This window comes from Nilaparvata lugens, chromosome 4, assembly GCF_014356525.2.
Source record: "Nilaparvata lugens isolate BPH chromosome 4, ASM1435652v1, whole genome shotgun sequence".
Taxonomy (NCBI): domain Eukaryota; kingdom Metazoa; phylum Arthropoda; class Insecta; order Hemiptera; family Delphacidae; genus Nilaparvata; species Nilaparvata lugens.
The window spans coordinates 32,290,375-32,312,138 of record NC_052507.1 but is presented as its reverse complement, the minus strand read 5'-3'; the positions used below and the strand labels follow the sequence as shown (position 1 = coordinate 32,312,138).

The following is a 21,764-nucleotide window of genomic DNA, read 5'->3' as shown; positions in this document are numbered from 1 at the left end:
AATATAGAATGCATTCTAGGTACCTTGGTTGATTCTAATAGTCCTCTGGAAGAGATAGCAGAATTAATCTCTTCAGTTGATTGATTTTAAATTATAATGGAAATTTTCATAACGGCAAGGGAAGTTGTGTGAGTGTGCCAAACCAGATATCTGAAACTCGCCTGCTTTGCTCTTTCAGGATAGGTCAGAACCCGATAATAATGCTTTTTTCATAATTATTGTTTTGGGAATTGACACATACTTTCTCGTTCTTTTAGAGAATAGAAATATATCATTAATATACTTACGATGAAAAATTATAGCCTAGTAATTTATTATTTAATATAAGAAATTAAATAATAAAGGATACAAACATCATAAATTTATGGAAATTAAAAGTCCTAATAAGGGTATCAAATAATGAATTGTTAAATTTCCGAAATATAAATAATAAGACTCCCTAGAAAAAAGTTTAATAGCATCTCTAAAAGGCTGTAAGATACCTATATAACCCACCTTTGAAGGGCCCTTTTACGGGCCTGAACGGCTACTTCTGTTCTATGTTATGCCTGCTTTTGTTTTATAATAATTAAACATGGGATATAGAGTTAGTAGGCTATGATAGCATAATTTTTTTTTTATTGTATCTTGGTTAAATCCAATGATCATAATAGAGAAAGAGAATTTTCAATTACCCTAACAACATTAGGGTATATTGATAATATACTGTCTAACAACATTAGGGTAATTGAAAATTCTCTTTCTCTATTATGATCATTGGATTTAATCAAGATACAATAAAAAAAGGTTTTATGCTATCATAGCCTACTAACTCTATATCCCATGTTTAATTATTATAAAACAAAAGCAGGCATAACATAGAACAGAAGTAGCCGAAAATATGCGCTTATCAAGTAGCTGTCCAACATGAAAAACTTATCACGTGAGTCTCATTCAATATTAAGGCTCGGTTGCACAACAGCCCGTTAAATTTTAATTTGATTAATTCTGATTGGTTATCGTGGGATTAATCACGATTAAAATTCATCCGGCATTTGTGCAACTGGCACGAAGCCTTTCAAGGCCCTCCGAAATTGGCCGGCAGGCAGATTCCTATAGCAACCACCGGCAGCTAACACACAGATAGACTAAGCTTGATCTATAGTGAGGTCCACGTTATAATGACAGTGAATAAAGATGGAAGAATAGCGATGCCGATTCTCTGCATTATAATCTTATTTCTACACTGTCAAAAACATAATTGGCACCGTTGTGGACCTAGAAAAGGATAGTACCAACGGCTTTGTCGAAAGATAGACAAGGATAGCAAAACCAAAGTTGATCAAATACTGTCATTATAACGTGGACCTCACTATATTCCTGCTCAGTCTTTGGTAGGGTTCGTCCAGTCTTTGTCTCCCTCTCGTCTCATATGGGAGGATGTTCTGCTTTTGGTTACAAGCTCCTCCACATTTGCAAGTGTTCCGCAAAAAGTTAGAATTATATATAGAGAAGACTGTGCGGATCTTCTCTCTCACAAAGAAGGGACTACAGCGGGCAAGTCTCTCAGCACAACAAATGATCCTCAGGGCTCTCTTCTGAATAAGCAACACATCTGTGGCTCCAACCAAAGCCTAAGGCCATACAAAATGATTATTCCTTGAAAAAAAACAGAAATAGCAAACCTAAAGATCATACCCATCCGCATTGCTGAGGCTGAATATGATTGACTGTGTTTTATCTTCATTGAGGAGGAGAGAGGCTTGCAGAAAACCAGTCCAAAGCAAACAACCTGGTCTCCAACAATAAGACCATCAGTGCATCACCTCTATGACCATGATCAAAGAAGGTTGTGAACCACCCCCACCCCTCAGCACCCCTTTTAAAGTGGGGTGGGGGTTTTTGATATGTTCACCCGTTTAACTCACTACTTAAAACAGAACTGCGGGGTCAAAATTGTCCTCCAGACTTTTCCCTCTATAACTTACCCTTTTTTGAGTATTCATTATTGCCTGGACTTTTACAGTATTAACATTAATTTATAGATTAATTCATTACATTCCACAATTACAATATCAAATTAATGATTGGGAGAGAATCAACAGGATAAATCCAAAACGGTTTACTGTAATTTAATTTTAATTTTAAAGTTACACAAGTTAGTTAGGTATCCATGTCATATCGTGCGTGACAAACATTCATGTTTATCTTCAGCGTATTCAGCTTTGAGGTGGCATATTCAAAATGAGCATCGAAACGTAATAAGTTTTAAATATAAATTTATAATTATTCTGAATGAAAGTGTGTGAAACTTGGTACCGTATTACTATTATGGTATCAAAATTGAAAAGTTGAATATTCCCGCTCATCATTCTTATCAGTGCTACCACCAAACAATCATTCACTTTCTACTTCCGTTAAAGACCTCAGGAATATTTTGTCTGCGTTCCACTCTAAAAATTTGGAATGGAAACATTAAATAGATATCAATTATATATTTGTTTCATCTTTTTTCGGAAAATTGGAACACTGAAACGATTGCAGTAGAAGGCACTCCTGACGGACATGAACAATTTAGAAGGCAGAGAGAAATCTTGAGTCTTGGCTTGGGTGTTCGTCCTCGGTATTTCTGTTTTGTCGCTATTGTTTCTTAATTACCGAATTTGTTGTTTTAAGGATATTTTACCAAACCAAAATAGGATCAAATACACATTTATTATTAGAGTAAGAGAATGAGTTGTTCAGACTCACAGGCGTTGTCGGAAGAAAATAGTTTGCCCGAAAGTGACATGGGTGATGTTCTCGGTAAGGAATCCGATGAAACCGAGGGAGATGAACTGTCAGAAGATTTTAAGGATTTTTCATCAGCAAGGGAAGATGCCGATGGTGCTCCCAGTAATGAAGAGGAATTAGCAACAGACAATGGAGATTTGGTAAGTAGTTGTTTAATATCTTGTCTCAACAGAATTTGAGTTGTTAGATAGAGAAGCAAAATAATCGTTGCCTACTCATTTCACCATTCTATTACTATAATGCATGCTTTGAAGTACAGTAAATTGAAATTAAACATTATATTTTGGTGTTAGTAGCTGGTAAGCGTTTTATTAAATTGATGCTCAATAAAACCTACTATCAACGTTTATTAAGTACCTTTATGCGGAATTATTTGCTTGTTTAGTAACTTAGTTGCCACACTTTTTAGGCTAGAATATGAAATTGATTTATAAGGTATGGTATTCTTAATTTTTACTGCCAACTAAATGGTGATGAACTTTCCATTATGCATTGGACTCAACAATTTTGATTTAACGTTAGTTAACAAATCGTCATTTATTAAACTTATGTTCAAAAATTAAGAATAAACTTACTCTAAGTTTTAATTATAATCTATTAATTAGAAACAGAATAAACAGTGAATCAGTCTCTTTTCACTGTACTAATAACAACTACTACCACCAAAATGTTGAATTTTTTTAAACTTATCAGTCCATGATGTTGCAATCTTAAAAATATTTTCCATGATATTATGTTTTGTACTGTAGTAAGTAACGTAATGTAGGTATATTACTTACTAAGAGGCTAAGACTTATAGGTTTTTTTATAACTTATAGTGCATAAATATTAGACTAAAATTTGTTGATATCATGAGAGTTATTTTAAGTAGGGCTAACTTATATTGAACTAAAAAAATTATGTTTTCACTTACAGGATACTCCAGAGGAAAAAACAGATAAAGTTAATGAAGAAGAGGAAGAAGACGAAGAAAAAACATGTACTTGTGATGCTTGTAAGGAACAAAGGTTGGTTATAATTTCTAATCATATCTAAGTTATCGTAACTAACATCGAAATTGAACTTAGTCTTTTTTAGATGTCTCAGCCTTGGTTTGAATACCTCAGAGTCTGATATGGATTTCTGTTCCATAGGATGGTAAGTTTATTAAAAGAAAGCTCTCTCACTAGCCGACAATTTGCTGGAACTTAGAAATTGTTTTGGAAGAGATTCATTCTGTTTCTCACATAGTAGACTATGTGTGTAGTTCAAATCTTAGAGGGGGGGATTTGTTGTTAATACCACTGTTATGGATTCCAATAAATAGTCTACAGTGATATCACAGTTTTACAATTCGATGCCGCATTATGTTTCAAGTATTTGGATTGTTAATGGTTAATAATATGGAGGTTTTTATGTCAGTAAATAATAATGTGGGTAACTTTACATCGTTGTATATGGATTCGAGGTATCATTAAGATTGAATTGTTACACTAAAAGTGTAACTAATAACATAAATTTGTTCAGATTCATTGTCTTACAATCTTATTATGTAACCATCTTCATTGTGTGATAATTTCACATGAATAATTTCAATAATCATTAGTGTTTCATCTTTCAGGCTGCAAAATGCTGAAAACATAGAAGAGACAAGACGGTTACAGGCTTATTGGTTGGAACTGCGCCAGTACATTCGTAGTGTGTATAGAATGGCGATGGAAGGAAAAAATATGCATCCTAACCCATACCATCCGCATATCAAGGAACTTGTCCATAAGTATGTAAAATATTAATCAAACTTGATCAGTAAAATTTTAAGAGCTACTGTGTTTCAATTGTATGTAATAAATTACAGTCATTCCAATTTTTTTCATTTTTCAATACTCTTCTTTGTATTTCAAAACTCTTTAGTCCACTCAGGCTGTTTATATTATAAAAATTTACTTTTGATTATAATTTTATATAGGCCTATTGCCATTGCAAATATAATCTGTAATTAAGCGTGGGATATCTCTTTAAAAAATTGAATAAATTGAATACTATTGAACATAGCCTAAGTGTATCAAGAAAGATTTCTATAAGTTTTCTCGTTGTTAATAAAATTGTGTTTTTGACAGTTTTTCTTCATATTTCGATGTAAATAATTTGTCTCAATCATTATTAGCATATCGTTATCGTGTCATAAATTATTTAGTTAATCACATCTTTCGTAAAGTGTCAAGTGTTATGACCAAGCTGACAGTTGGTTATTATATGTATCACTTCATTGTAGAGATCAATGTTTTCTACGGTGGGACCATCATATAGATAACCTTTGCAAGAAGCTGAGAAAGACCATTTACAAATTTAAAATGCTGAGAACATTGATTAATGAGAAGTGCATAAAGAAGGTCTACTATTCCTTTGTTCAGTCTCTGCTTACCTTTGGGATTGTAGGATGGGGGGGGGGAACAAACTACGTGCACCTTGACCCCCTCTTAAAAGTGCAAAAACTAATAATGAAGATCATCAAGCAGAGGCCACCTCGTTATCCGTCAGACCAGCTCTACAATGAGTTTGGTGTGATGGACATAGGACAGCTCTACTCCTTGGAAATAATTTGCAGACTACACAAAAATCCGGAAAGCTTTCAACATAGGAACCACAGTCATAACACAAAAAACAGAAACCTTCTTATTACGAACGTGGCTAGGAAGGCAATATATCAACGACACTTCGACCACCTAGCACCAAAACTCCACAATCTACTTCCTGCACAAATCAAGTCAATAGAAAACCCAAGAAGATTCAAAACTGCCGCTAAGAACTGGATTATTTCAACTGGAAGACATCATATAGAAAACATAATCTCAAACAATATGTGAGCTCACTTACCCAACGTATTTGCAGTTTGCACCCCCACCCAGAATCTATTACTACTACAATAACACCTACTCTAGTACATGGGTTTCCCATACTTGAGTAGGTTAATTTCCAATAGAATTAAATTCCATATTTTTTCATAAACCTATTGTTTTGTAGATATTTTGTACTTTTTATGTTTTAATTGCTTGATTGTATTTTTTAAAGGAAATAAATTTATTATTATTAATGTTGATTTGATTCTTAATTTTAGATTATGCTCGTGTGATCCACATCAGCTTTTTCAAAGGCTAGAAACGCAAGTTCAAGAGTTCGTTATCGAAGCAAAAGTGAGACAACTTGAACTTCTGCACAATCAGGATACTCCGGATCTACCTAGATTATTCATAACTGGTGAGCAAGCTTCAAATTCATCTTTCAGTTTCGAAGCTCATTCGGGTCGATCAAACTCTCATGCACTACGTGAAAAATAATACCATAAACCTAGTAGGCTACCCTTTTAAAAACTTATCTCATGCACTAATCTCTCCTGTTCATTCCAACGCCTTAGATCACTTTTATTATTTATGGCATTCACAGATTAAGATTATTCATATTTTTCTCATCTTATTCAAATATTGCAGAATGTACTCCATTCATCAAATCGAACTTTTTTTTACTCCATGTAGGTAATGTTCTGAATAATTGACTAAAACGACTTTGTCATTGTCATCAATTGTCATTACAACGCAGAACGTTTTCAATGGTGCTTTATTAAATGTAATATTAATGTTTATAAAATTAAATTTCACAGTAAGAGTTTAACTAACGATGGAAGTTTATTGTTTACTGACAAGAGTGCTAAAATAAACTGATATGATGGTAGCTGAAGAATCTCTAAAAGTGATAAATTTTATTGTCAAAATAATGACAACATTTTATCGTCAAAATAATAAAATATAACTACAAAGGAATTTCCAAGTATAAATCGAAAGTATAGTTTTATCTGCAATCTTTCGTTATTTAATAAATCCACGTTTGTATGCACGTAGATAGTTAAATGCTAATCTAGGTTCACTAGAAGAAAGGATCTCATTTATTATAATGTGTTGGTTCAAACAAACAACTGATCAATCTCCTTTAAAACTGAGATGGTGCCTTAGTAGAACACTCGTTATAAATGTAATGTTGTCCAATTAGTAAACGGAAAGAAGTTGAGTTTAATATGAAGTTTAGTAATAATTGTCAATCTGCTATATGAAATTGTTCTCGTGAGAGTAATGCAAACTGGAAGCTAACACGAGTCTAGTGATACATTTCACACCTTTTCAGCGTTATTGAGTTTACAACAAATTCATTTTTCCTAGATGAAGCTTTGTTTCTGAATTGTTGATGGTTGATTTGCTGCAGGTCTGTTGGACAGCTATAAGAAGCTGATGTCAGCTGCTTCGCAGTTGGCCCCCCTGTTGGAGCAGTTGCAAAGCACTCACTTGAATAAGTTCAACGTCACGTGGAAAGTGCTCAATCAACACCTGTATCAAAGCTGTGTCTATACCGATCCTTTGGTGCAGAATAATGTTCCGCATTTCATATCTGAGGTTTGTTGCATGTTTTGTTGTTATATTTTAATTTGTTTCAAGACTATCCATAACTATCCCTCAGGGATATATTCAGTCAAATGACATGTATAGTATCAGAATAATTATTTTGTCCTTTAGGCCTTAGTCTAATTAAATAGCAATCTCTGGTAGAAAAAATCTACTTCTGAAAATAACAACGTCATATATAAGTTTAGTGATTCGGTTAGCTCAAGTATAAAACATTGAGTTACGTTTCTAACGTCCATGCAATTATCATCAATCATAAATGTAGTCCGAATAGAGTAATTTAAGGCTTGATTTTTCAGCAGAACAAATTGGCGTTACCATATTATGTGAAATTCCGACTTTCTCATCCAAGGTGTATGACTGTATAATCAAGTGACAAAATTGTTAGCTGATGCAGCTTTGTTGCATTGAATATTATTGTCACATTGTTTTGCATTAGCTAGTCTTAATTTCACTACAATAAAAGCTTCTACAATATTTACAGAGCTACCGTATTGTTAATCTCCTAATTCATCTCAAATAATATGATAGAGTTTTCAAAAATTATAATACATAATAGACGTTATGTGAAATCCGTGTTCGTTCATACAGAAATAAGATTGAAATTCTTGAAAATATCTACAGTTATTCATTAACAATCAGCTATAACATATTTCTGAATTTTGTTTTTTTTTCAGCTGGGAAACTCTACAGAGAATCTTGATGGAATGAGAGAACTAGTTCATGACTTTTTGAGCTTTGATGATGAAATTACTCTTGTTGGAGGCATGTGGAGGGAAGTGGAGACCAGAATTCATCAGTACAAGTGAGTAGAATCTCCTCAGCTATTTTATTGATAGAATAAATAAAAATAATGATCTCAAAAGCTTTGCCCAAATTATTTTGCAATAATCCGTTTGTAGTCCAGTCACTATATGTATTATTGCTTGCAATATATATTATATATTGTAGTTCTGATTATTCAATATATTGTTTAGAGGCATAAGAGAAGTTAAGATCAATTCAATTTCTCCATGCAAAATATCTTCGTGCCAGATACAGAGTGACCCAAAAACCTTGTATTTTTTATTCGTTTTCCAGTTTTCAGCTATTTCGCCAAATCCAGTCATCGTACAGAAAAATTCCCTCTTGAATTTTTTTCCAGATTATAAAATTGTGAATAAAACGAAATAATTCGCAGCTGAAGACATATCTTCAATGAGTAGGCTACTGTGTTACAATTTTTGAAAACGAGTAACATTTAAAAAAAGAAACATAAATAATTTTGATGAATCTTACATTTTTATCAGAACTGCAATATAATATTACAAGTACTCCCCGCCCTTTTCATGTCTATATTGACTGGACTATTATAATAATAATCATATAATTATAATAATATATTTCTCTATACATAAGCATAAAATTAACGGCTTGAACTTTACTTTTAATTGCGAGTAATTTCAATGAAAACATTAGTTTTTGAATTAATACTGAGTATTTGTTTAGTAGTTTCTGAAATCTAAAATTTGACTAGTGATAACTCTTCAACTATTGGGAATATTTCTCTTACAGTCAAGAACAAGCCACGCTCAAAGCAAAACAAAGAATGCTCCAAGAGGACTGGGAATTTTTGAAAGCCCAAAGGAAGCTCATTCAACAGAAAATGTTAACTAAAACTACGAGGTAATGAATTACTAAAGTGAGGTCCACGTTATAACGGCAGTATTTGATTAACTAACAATGGTATATTGCTATTCTTGTCTGCCATTCGACAAGCAGATAGCCGTTATAACGTGAACCTTACTATACTTAGATTTATTTGCTTGTATCAATATTTTTTGTCTATTGGTTGAAGAAAGAAATGACACTAGACTAATAATCTCGAAAAAGTAATTTTACATGAAATTTGACCTGATGAGCTTTCAGAAAATGTACAAAAATGAACAGAAATATTTATGTATTTTGACAGAACTGGAATTTATATAAACAATAATTATTGTTTAAAATTATTAGTTATATTATTATTGTTATATAGTACCTCATAATTTTTCATCTGCAATCAATTCAGCCCATCCCATTCTGATTAGTTTATATATCTGCTTCATCAACTGAATTCTACATCAAATCTCATAAAAACTTGAACCCTCCTTCAATGACGGAGTTTTATCATGTCGGAGCAAATATAATTCTGAATTTCATAAAACGTTATAATACCTCCCATCCAATGTTTTATAAGCTGTTGTTTGACATTGTTCAACCCAATTTAAATAGATAGCGACGAAAGTAAACAAGATCTCCTGATTTTTCTCATAAATTACTTGACATAATTTATTACTCTATAACTATGATCTCTAGTATATAAATAATATTGAATCGTTTTTAGAGATAGTAAATAACCGATAAAAACTAGAATAGGTCGGTATTGAAATATTTATCCAGGATAATTTAACTTTTTTGTTAGAGTTAACCAACTACCTGAGGGTGGGTTTCACCATACTCACGTTAACGTTTCGTAATATTCAGTTAACACTAACTGATAATTTTAACGAAAGATTGAGAAATTTGATTTCACCAGCGAAAACATATCAATACTAATGCTGCGTTAATAAACGAGAGATTAGAGTAAATCAAAGTGGCAGTGAGCCAAAGTTAGTAGACAATTAGTAGTTCTATCTACTAACGTTGGCAGTAAGCTGCCATTACAATGAGCGAACAGACTGTAAACAAGAAAACAACCTAGAAAATCATCAATTTTTGGAAAGATAGTAAAATCGTCAGATAACAGATACAGCAATATAGTATAGCTTTTTTTTAAATATAGTAATTCAAAAAAGGAAGGAGTAGATTCGTGCAATGTCAAATAAATTACAGGAACTCAACTTTACTTGTATTTTGAATATAGATACATTTAACGGTTCATTGAACGTAGTTTAACTATTTATCTAGGTTAGTTAAAGGTTATTGATTATGTTTTTGTATCATTAATTTGATAAAAATGGATAACAAATTTGTTCCTAAGTACCATAGTTAATATCAAGTTTAAATATGCTCCTGAATACTATAAATTATTATTCATATCGACTCACAGCTTGGAGAGGCTGTGATATATGTAAGCATACAACAGATGAATTTCGACTCAACAGTAAACAAACCTCCGCCATATTGTCATATGTCACCTTGATGAAAGATTACAGAGGTTAAATGGCCAATATTGGGCAGTTAACTCTTTAACGACAAGATAGTCAAAAGTAGCTCTAACGGCGTGTAGTGAAATCCGACTTTGTCAGTTAAGGGCTAATTGGAGTTTACGCTTCCTCTAACGACACGTTTCGTTCCTGGTGAAACCCGGCCTAAATAAATGTCAACTTTTCTCGTAATGACTTTCAGAACTAGTCTATTTCACCTTCTTGTTGAAGCGAAGCTCATATCAGCTCCAATAGCAAAAATCCTGTTGAGATTGTTATTCCAAATCGCGAAATAGTAACAATATTAATTTTACTTGTTACTCATTTATAAAGAGTAACAAGATTACTTTTTAAATTGAGATTATCATTACTCTTTGATTTGAAAGTAATATATTTCAGGATATATTTTTCTCTTGAAGCCGTCTCATTACTCATTTTTCATAATTTTGTTCTAAATCGGCACAAGGATAGCTAGTATTGCAAAAGTATTTTAATAAATAGTACAAGCATTAGATGAAAACGCATACCGGTGGCAAGAGTATGTTACCACTGATTTGTTCCAGAGCTCTCATTTTGGCCAGTACTACTACACCACTACAGCATTTATTTATTCTGTAAATTACATTTTCATGTTATGAACTCAATGCTCTACAATTCTTAGAAATCAAAACATTGTAAAACTTACTAAACTTGAAATGTAACAACAGGCTTTACTTCTAAACTCCCAATTTATAAATCACATAGAAATCCAAATGCGTATGTCACATGCTCTAATTGAAATATCTAGGCTCAGTTGTACAAAAGCCTGTTAAATTCCAATCGTGATTGAATGTCACGAGAACCAATCAGATAAGCCTTCTTCTCGAAAAAGTATTCAATGATTGGTTCAAGTGGCATTCGATCATGATAAAAATTTAACAGGCTTTTGTGCAACTGGGACTTACTTCTGTTAACAAAAATTGAACAAGTTTCAGATTTAGAAGTAGGAGATATATCTAATGAAAACAACACAAAGTAAATAGTTATTCATCCTGATTTTTTATTAGTTTTTATATATTTATAACATCTGTGTGTAACCTGAGTTAAAGAGGCTATTTTTGGGGTTTTACATGTTTGCCTCAACATATTTCTGTATGTAAATAAATAAATCTAGAAAAGGGCAAAATGTGATATTGATTGGCTTTGGCTTTGTTGCAGCGAGCTGTGTGAACTGGAAGAGGCGGACGGTGCTTGTTCAGGGGGTGGTGAAAGGGGGGCAGGGGCGTGTCCCTGTGATGACTGCTCCATGTCGCAGCTGCTGCAGTCGTGCAGTGGCCTCGTCACACCTCCCCTCTCACCCCGTCTGCCCTACTGCGGGTCAGTCATCAAAACGTATCACTATCGTAACCTAAATAAAGTTTGTTAGCTAAAGGTGCATTTTCGTTTGTGCTTAAATTTCCGCAGTCGACGACGACAAGCATTGTTGACATTCATATTGTCCAAATTTCAAGTGTGCTCAAACAACTTTTCATTATTTGTGTTCATTATTCAAGAATCAAACATTTCTAATAATATCAACATATTGCCATTTAAAAGTATAAAAAAGTATAAACTTGACCTCCCCCATTAAAACATAATTGAACATAATATTTTAGGCTATTTAGACAATTTGAAATCTATCCAATCTGAGATCCTCACCTTGTCGTGGTTTACGACGGCATTTACGCACAAACGAAAACTTAGCTTCAGATGCTTCTTGTCTTTCCTTCAATTGTACGATCAATAGTCTATCAGACAAGAATTGGTCATCTTCTCTATTTCAATAAATATTTGGGATGATTTATTTACCAAGACTTTCATTAAATCATTGATCACAACTCTCTGCTGAGAATTAAGAAGCAAAATGAACACATTTTAGTATGGTGGCTGCTTAAATTGAAATAATTTAATTTGAGAAAATATTTTTATCGCATTCAATTTGAGAACTTTTTTGACCCGATTTTAACTCTATTTCAGATTTGGCAAGACTGATCTAGATCTGAGACAGGTTATAAGAACAGAAGGCGAAGGACGCGAACAAGTGGAAGAACAGCCTGAAAATCCTAGCTGTGAGTGTCATGTCTGCACTGCCCCACCTGTGTCATCACCGGTAACTATTCAATTTCAATTGTAAATCTACTATATTTTTAAAAATATTCATTTCACCAAGTTTAAATAATGTGATTAGCCTATAAAAGGAAAATTTACTGAATAAATGAAATATAATTCTTCAATATTTACAGTGGTCGGTAAACATATTGATCAGTAGTCGGCTCTTCAATTTATTAATGTTTCTAAGTTCAAAATTGTTAATGAATATGGTATTCAAATACATTATACTAGAATGACTTGTCTTAATGATAACATTACGGCTCTTAGTCCAGTCAATATAGACATGAAAAAGGGGGGTCTGCTTGCAATATATATATAATTGTAGTTATGATTTTTTTTAATGTTTAGATACATAAAATAAGTCCAGAACCAAGCTTCACATGAAAAATTTCCATGTGCTAGATACAGGATAGCCCAAAAGCTTCGTAATTCCGGTTAATTTTCCAGTATTTCCGCCAAATCCAGTAATCGGACAGATACATTCACTCTCGCCTTTTTTTATTTTATAAAATGCTCTTAAAATTGAAATCATTCCGAGCTCTTTATGAGTACTCAATGAGTACTGAGAAAATTTCAAGAATTTTTTTTTTAATTTCAGTTTCCAATCAACAATATCTTCCGATTGTCACAATTTAAATTTATATTCAAAATCCCTCTGGTCGTAATGTTATGCTCTGCAAACTGAAACCAGGTAGAGTACTCTATCTCATATAGATTTCCAGGTACACCTGCTAACAATGCTCCTTGTATTTTGAAAAAACACCTCATTTTCAGCTTCAACCCTTCATCAATAAATTCATTGCCATCACATTGAGATTTCACACAATATTAAGTTCATAAGATCTTGTTCTATAAGAATCCCCCGTTAGATGGTTCGTTAGACGAATTTAGTGAAGAGGCGTGCATAAGAACACCTATAGCATTGAAATTTCAGAAAGCCGTACCTTCCTCGTACTGCAGTCCATTCTTCTCGGCTCATCAAGGTTTAAAAGGTTTTTCTATTTTTAGATGGAGTTGGAGAGTGGAGTCATTAATCCAACTTTACATGGCGGAGGATTCCATTTGTATCCACACATTCACGGCCCTTCGAGAGGAGCATGTAAGATCAAGCAATTATTATTAAATAAAATATTACATTAAATAGTATTTAATTAAGTAATAGAAGTTTAATGTTAGTCCCATGTTCGATCCCCAGCTCCGACCAAAAGTTTTTCTTTTAATTGGCGTTTTTGGCTGAAATATATAGGTATAGAGTATGTATGGTTAATTGACTCTTGAAATAGCAAAGCGCCGCTGCTTGCAGTCGCTGTTGATTGCAGTAATCCTGTTAGAGGATTTTTTCCAAGTTTCATTTGTCCGCCAAGTTATGTTTGCTTTTCGACGTGAAAATTGTGTTGCTGTAACTGGTTTGTTAACAGGGATATTGAAACCATTCTTTAAGAATTGGTTCATGTTATTGTTAATATCTTTCAATGAAACGCCTCTTTGCAGAAAATTATTATTGGTAAAAATATTATATTTATAAATTTAAGAGATTGTTCATGTTATTCCATTCTCATGAATTATATTTTTTATTCCAGTTATAGTGGGTGAACCGACTATTGATTATCCTCATATCTATCCTCTACACCCTGTCTTAACTGGAAAACAAGCACAACCTGATTTGGATGAACTCCGTGTAAGTTATTTCATAGTTCGTTTTCATATTTATTCTAAATATATAAGCTACATTTGGTATAAATTTTTCGAGGATTCTGCTGAAATTATGGTTGTGTGATATTGGAAAGAAATGGTGATCTCGTGGTGAAGTTCGTCTTCATAATTATTCTCAATATTCATTCAAATACATAATTATCAAAATTTAAAAATTCCTTCAAAAATTTTATTTGAAATTGAAGAAGTATGAAACAATTTCTCTGAAGAATTCAATTATCTTCCCAATAACATAATAATTATAGAACGTGAATTCCTGTTTATACATACTAGCGCGTGTTTATAAAGATTACTTTCATTTTTTTGTGTTGGAAGCAACCACATTATTTTGTGTACTCTACTTTTATACTGAATTTTATGTGTATGTTATTATGTATTCATGAATGTATAAAATAATAATAAGACGCAGGCCTAGCCTAATGAGGTGTGCACTCGATTCTTTTTTATTTTGTTATTGTTTTGTAAGAATTTTACAATTAAGTGAATAAAAGTAATTACTGTAATTTAATTGCAAAGAATAACAGCACTGTACCCTTAAGCTGCGTACACATAAACGCGCCTCCAACCCGCACCGAGCACGCTCCGCCCTCGTACCGCCCTCGTTCCTCCATCGAACCACAGTTGCTGCGCCCCCGCACCCATCATGAACGTTACGGAAGATGTTAGATCTTCTCGCGTTCCCCGGTCGAACCACTCTTGCTCCCCTGTCGATCATTAATCGCTCTGCTGGAGTGACGTTCGGTTGCGGAGCAGAGCGAAAGTCTGTACGCACCTTTATATTGCTTTAGTTCTGACACGACTAGTTTCGAATTTTTATGGATATCAATATGTATATGTCCTACTGCTATAGCCCACTTTTAATATAATTTATCAACTTGATATCCTATCAAGAATTAGATCCACCTATTGATTACTGGTTGATTTGTAGGCGCATCAATTAGCAGCCGCCGCAGGCTCCAACCAAGTATTGATGCAAAGCAATCCGCAGCCGTACCACAGCCATCTCCACCAGCAGCCGCCTGCACTGCCACCTGTAGCCGCCCCTGTGCAACCACCACCTCCACAGCAGCAGCAGCAGCAGCCACCGCCCCCCAGGCAGCCACCGCCCCCGAGGCAGCGCAAGTCCACGCCCTGTCCGGCCGACAGTACCACGCCTTCGCATCCCAAGCTGCCCCCAGCGGCCCCCTACAAAGGCGGTGAGTAAAATGATGTAGATAATTTATTTTCAAGACTAGAATAGTTATCTATGAATTTGCGGGTTTCATTAGATGAATGGATGTCTTCTTTCTCTCTCGCAAATTATGAAAATAATTATTCAAGAAACATGAGTTGTTTTCGTATAATGTTGATAAGTATGGAGGTAAATTTATTAAATGAAATGTATGAGTCTGATAATTGCTTGAAATGTGCATCAATTGTATTATTAAGCTAGTTTTAGCTATTTTAATTATTAATGTTTCTTTCCTTCTTGATATATCAATATTGTTTGACGATACTCATAAGGCCTTGCGTTTGCATTTGAAGTGTTTTTTATAGTCAGATAGTCGAATTATTATTAGTAGACTAGTCGACATGATTTTTATGTTGTTTCAATTATTGGTAATCGTCTGTAGGTATAGTTATTCCAACTATACATCAATGTAACTATTATGTGGATTATGTAGTTTGGTTTTTTTGTGATATTCTAAGTGGATCTATTTTGCTCTTAAACCATGTTTCACTTATTCAATTGAGTTCAAGTACTACAGTATCAGAACAAAACTATTTACTTATTGTTATTCTTTTTAAATGAAGGAAGTGGATTAAAATGTTAATATACCTTTATTATCTAAACTAAAATTTCTTACCCGGTCATATTATGCAAGCTCCGACTCAGCAAAATAATTCATTGTTTCCTTTTTCTTAATTAAAAATTTGATCGTGCCCCAAACAGGACTTTTCGTCCTCGGGGTACTTGAAATTTTGTATTCTTCTATTGATGTAGATGAGTTATTGTGATTTCTTTGTACATCCTGTAATTGTATTATTTTATATTTTTATAAATTGCAATATTGTTGTGATATACTATTATTTTCATCATTTCTTATTATGTAAGGTATCAATTAGAAGAATAAATGAATTTATGATTATTATTTATTAATGCGGATTGAAAACCTGAGGGGAATGATTAAGTTTTATCATGGATATTATTAAATCTTTGTTTGTTTTAGCTTGAAACCAGATTTGAAGCTTATTTAGGTATATGGGCTCAGTTTAAACTGCGTCTAGCCCATCAATGTTAAAACTCGAGTTTAAACCGTGGATCCGTATGCTGACTCCATATTTAGCCATTAAACGCCGTTTAAACTGGCTCAAAAGTGAACACCAAAATTTAGGCGTTTAAATTAGCAATATGCGTAGACGGGATGAGCAGTGAGCCAGTATTGAACATAACCCACCTTCTATTACTAGCCTCATAGAGAATGTTGCTGTCATAAATTATTTCAAATGATTTGAAATAATCATCTACAAAATAGTGAAGTTTTCATACTTAGCGTTTATTTTCAAAATAATAGTAAACAGTTGACAAGAAGAATCAAGATAGTTAATTCTTTCATGTAAAGATAATTTTGTCTTTCAAAATTATTCTCACACTTGTAAGATTTGTTGAATTATTTATTATGAACCTTCCATTTGAACCCGATGAATTATTTCCTTCAAATTCGAATACCATAATAATGATTTTTTATTATTCCGGCAAATGTGCACCATTTCCCTTCTCATCATTGTGTTTTTTTATGTTCAAGGATTAGGTTGAACGTTGTGTTATTTGTGCCTTTGTAATATTTTGAAATTGGTGTGTTGCAGGTACTAGTGCACAAGGTAGGAACACTTTAACTACACCCAGTAATCATAGGACTCATAGACATTCGACCACTCAGACACCGGCTGGAACAGCTGATCATCACTCTCAAAACGGTAACAATTACTATCCTTATTTTTTGTCAAGAACTAATTTAATTATACATCATATTGATGTCCTATTAGATCCGATACTAGTCGTGTCGGAACCTAAGTAATGGATGGATACAGTACTAGTAATTATTTGCAATTAATATCAAATTACAGTAATTATTACTTTCATTCACTTCGTTGTAAAATAAATTCCTACAAAACAATAAAATAAAAAAGAATCATGACATTTCTCATTTTAAAAAATGGAAGATAAACGGAAATGATGGCTTAGCGTCCAATATAAATAATGGGTGAAATAAAAGGAATTCTTCATATTCCTGTGAAAGCTTATACTTTAGTAGCAATAATTTTAGCTTGAAGGTGTGTAGAAACTTATGCGCCTCAAACTCGCGCTTTTCACGTTTTATTAGCTGATGCTTTTCTTGTAATAATCTGTAATATCGGGGGACCGAGCTTTGCTCTGGAGTGTAAAAGCATAGAAATTTGTAACGAAAGATTGAATTTATAGTTTATAATTATTTATTCATTTTCTCAGTCGTACAATTATTTTTATAGTTATATGAGGAGGCACAACAGGCTTATGCCCAAAACTATCCCTTTTCAAATTTATACTACAGTCCAAATCAAAATCTAGGTTAAGCTACTATCACTCATCAAAATAACACTTTATTCACACTTCAAAAAACACATCATTAATTACAAATATATATACTATGAATTCGGTTTAGACTGAAATACCATGTTTGCTACAATATTTGTTAACAATATAATATGTACTATTCTACACTAACAGCATCTAGTTACTATTTTAGACTTTCTGAAGTAAACATGTTTTCTAAAAAAAAGAGAAATTATCGAAAATGAGTGTTTCTTGCTGAATTTTTCTTCTCGTGAGATCAGCTGAATGATCTCACACATGCACTAGTTCACTAACTTCCATTCCCGTATCGACAGACGACAAAATTTCCATCTGTTTTTCCAAGGACGTATTTATCCTTTTAATGTCCTTCAGCGAGTTATCCCAGGGTTGAGACCTAGTGCAATCGAATCTTCATATCATACACCTACTTTGTTCCAAATTTCGTGAGAATCGTTAAAGCCGTTTTCGAGATTCGGTCACACACACACACACACACACCACACACACACACACACACACACACACACACACACACACACACACACACACACACACAACACACACACACACACACACACACACACACACACACACACATATATATATATATATTATATATATATATATATATATATATATATATATATATATATATATATAGAGGATACACACGACACGGATAGATTAAAAACACTTAAAATCTTACATTTAAACGAGACCTGGGCCCCCTTTGTCAATCAACCAGGAAGTGAAGTGGTGAGATTTGAACATTCTCATCATGAGAAAATCTCACCACTTCACTTCCTGGTTGATTGACAAAGAGGGCCCAGCTCCCCGAAAATTCTCGTTTAAATGTAAGATTTTAAGTGTTTTTAATCTATCCGTGTCGTGTGTATCCTGTTTATATTTATATTATAAAACTTTAAAGTGTTTTCTGTTAAGTGCTATATATATATATATATATATATAATATATATATATATATATACGACACGGATAGATTAAAAACACTTGAAAACTTACATTTAAACGAGAATTTTCGGGAGCTGGGCCCCCTTTGTCAATCAACCAGGAAGTGAAGTGGTGCAGATTTGAACATTCTAACGGTCGTGACCACAGAGACGCGGTAGAGATGTTGTGTAGACCATAGAGCACAGGCGAACGGAGGCGCACTGATTGAAGGAGCATTATGGGATTAGTTGGTGGGCCATGATGGGTTATTTCAAGCGGGAGATTTCAAATTTGAGTGGGTTATGGATAAGGAAAGGTGTAGATTATGAATTGATAGAAAAGAGGAGATTTAAAATTAGAAATCCGAAATGAAGTAGAATAAAATTAGAAAATGAAATTATAGAATTGAATTAGAATTAAATTTATTTTTATTTTAATTTTTATTGAAAATTTATGATATATTTGATAGCTGTGAAATTTATTATATATGATGAAATTTAATTCAATTTAATTGGACAGTTGGTGTAGAGTTGATAGTTATGGTACTATTGCTGTCTCTGTTAAGACCAGGACTGGAAGCAGCTCCAAGCACCCAAGTTTTTTTATATATATATAGGCCTAAAACAATCCATAAAGTTTATATATATATATATATATATATATATATATATATATATATATAATATATAACATCTAAACATATAACCATCTAAACATTTAAACATCTAAAAATATAAACAGAAATAAATTAAATTGCTTGTTTAATAGAATAGGATTAGTACAGAAACAGTAAGGGCCATATGCACAATCTACGTTTAACGCTTAACGACGTTTACTTATAGATAAGGTTGCATTTAACATAATGTGTTTCATACCTGGTTTAAACGAACAGCTGACATTTCCCCGTTTAAACCGAGTATCTGCATACGGGCCTTAGGTCTTTTTGAGAAATGTCAGCTGTTCGTTTAAACCCCGTATAAAACACATTATGATAAATGCAACTATATCTACAAGTAAACGTGGTTTAGCGTTAAACGTAGTGTTAGCATACATACGGCCCTAAGATACATAAATAACGCCGTGTCCCACGAAGAGGTTTACACGTTTAATTTTATATTACGTGCCCATTCATGTACCGAACTTTGTTAAATTTCACACAGTTTACAAAGTAGGTTCTGAAAAAAAACTGGGAAAATTTCAGCTCCCTAACCTCCGTAGAAACAAAATGGCGGCATATTGAGAATTTTACCAATTTGCTTCCTATATAAACTACTTTCATGAGTTATTATGTGATTTGTTTACTTCGTTGCGGTAGTCTTGGCTAATTTGATGGTACCAGAAATAGATCAAGCAATCTCCCAACAAGATGGTGCTCCATCTTATGGGGTTACTTGAAGGAAAATGTTTATACCCATAGCATCAATAATGATGAGGAACTAAAACGACCAATAGAAGAGGAACATCTCCGGATACCGTGGAGTATCTTTGAAAGAGCTTACGAATAATTTCTTAAGCGCTGTTATCAGTGTGTTGCTGTGGATGGATTTCAATTTGAATAATTCTGGAATTTAAGGGTTTTCATTGGGCTCTGTTACAGTTTTTTTATTCAAGAGTGACATTGCCCTAAAGTGCAAAAATAAAAATATTTTATAAAACCAAAATTACCTTTTCCTACAGTTACCTTGAAAAGTGACCATTCCTGCACTGATTACAGAACGCAAAGAATCACTTTTCCGCTCTAGTGCGCAAAGTATTACTTTGCGTACTCCAGATTTGTAACATGGCAACACAAAATAGTTGGTGGGTTATATGGAGGATTAGTGCACGAAAACAAAAATTAAGTTGGTAACAATGAATGTGGTTAGATTTAGATAAGAATCATTTCAATGGCTACCCTACATTTATGATAAAATCTCAATCTACAAATCCAAAACAAGAATAATGTTCATCTACATCATAATTAAATAATCATCATTTAATAATAAATAATAGTTCTTCTCTATTGATAATTATTATTTCAACTGCAAGCAATGAGAGAAGTAGAAAATATACATTATAAAATTCGAATTTTGACGTTAAAAGATTACCGTTCGATATCCATATAAATAAAAATAATAAAAAACATAAGAATACTACAATAAATATTCTCTGTTGTCTATGTTATTTTTATAAATATTTTTCAGTTTACTTTGAGCATTTTTCTCGGTAATTTGAGCAAAAGTCTAAATTTCTGAATCCTGTTTCAGTACTTTTTAGCTGGATGAAACAAACTTAGGTACGATTCTTCCCGTTAGGTCGCGCGCTTGTCGGTTCAGCCATCTTGCAGTCATCCCAATCAGCTGTTGGCGTGTATCTTGGATGCGAATTTTTTGTTCTATCTGTATTTTTTCTGATTCTTGAATGAATAAAAATGAGAACTTTGGCTGAGAATTTTCAACTTCAATTGAATTATTAATTTTTAAATGAATTAAGGTTGTATTAAAGTTCCTCTGCTGCACTCAAGAAGCCATTCCGCCCTCGCCTAAGGCTCGTGCGTAAACGTTTCTTTCGGTGCAGCAAACTGTCACTTTGCGCACTAGTTGCACAAATAACTATTCTAATGTTCTTAGAGTATCGTTTTTCAATATGCCGCCATTTTGTTTCTACGAAGATTAGGGAGTTGGAATTTTTCCTAAATATTTTTAGAACCTACTTTGTAAACTGTATAAAATTTGAAAAAGATCGGTGCATGAATGGCACCTCTTCGTGGGACACGGTTTATATAATAAGCAAAGCATCAGCTGATGAAAACCGAATTGTGTATGTTCGTGGCACATAATAGTCTGTACTTACATTAATATACTGTAGTAGCATTATTCACTAGGCCTTTGATTGAAAAGAAATTAAATCCTCTGCAAGGATTTCGCTGAATAGTATCTACTTTATTCATTACAAACATTATGCATGTATTCATTATGGAACGGTTCTACAACATTGACAGTGACTCAGTCGAATTTATATTCATTACGT

At 33.2% G+C, this 21,764-nt stretch overlaps 1 protein-coding gene across 2 annotated transcripts in view; it reads left to right on the top strand.

The window, feature by feature from the left end:
* Positions 1 to 2,560: 2,560 nt before the first annotated feature.
* LOC111047969 (protein FAM193A) overlaps positions 2,561 to 21,764 on the top strand; it is a 60,403-nt gene continuing 41,199 nt past the window's right edge. For both annotated transcript variants that reach the window (XM_039427340.1, XM_039427341.1), the window contains exons 1-13: positions 2,561 to 2,912; positions 3,688 to 3,779; positions 4,373 to 4,528; positions 5,867 to 6,006; positions 7,003 to 7,190; positions 7,877 to 8,004; positions 8,754 to 8,864; positions 11,564 to 11,722; positions 12,362 to 12,494; positions 13,505 to 13,595; positions 14,077 to 14,174; positions 15,138 to 15,405; positions 17,057 to 17,167. In XM_039427340.1, the coding sequence (XP_039283274.1) occupies positions 2,712 to 2,912; positions 3,688 to 3,779; positions 4,373 to 4,528; positions 5,867 to 6,006; positions 7,003 to 7,190; positions 7,877 to 8,004; positions 8,754 to 8,864; positions 11,564 to 11,722; positions 12,362 to 12,494; positions 13,505 to 13,595; positions 14,077 to 14,174; positions 15,138 to 15,405; positions 17,057 to 17,167 (1,876 nt within the window). In that variant the 5' untranslated portion in view covers positions 2,561 to 2,711. The remainder of the gene's footprint in view (positions 2,913 to 3,687; positions 3,780 to 4,372; positions 4,529 to 5,866; positions 6,007 to 7,002; positions 7,191 to 7,876; positions 8,005 to 8,753; positions 8,865 to 11,563; positions 11,723 to 12,361; positions 12,495 to 13,504; positions 13,596 to 14,076; positions 14,175 to 15,137; positions 15,406 to 17,056; positions 17,168 to 21,764) is intronic.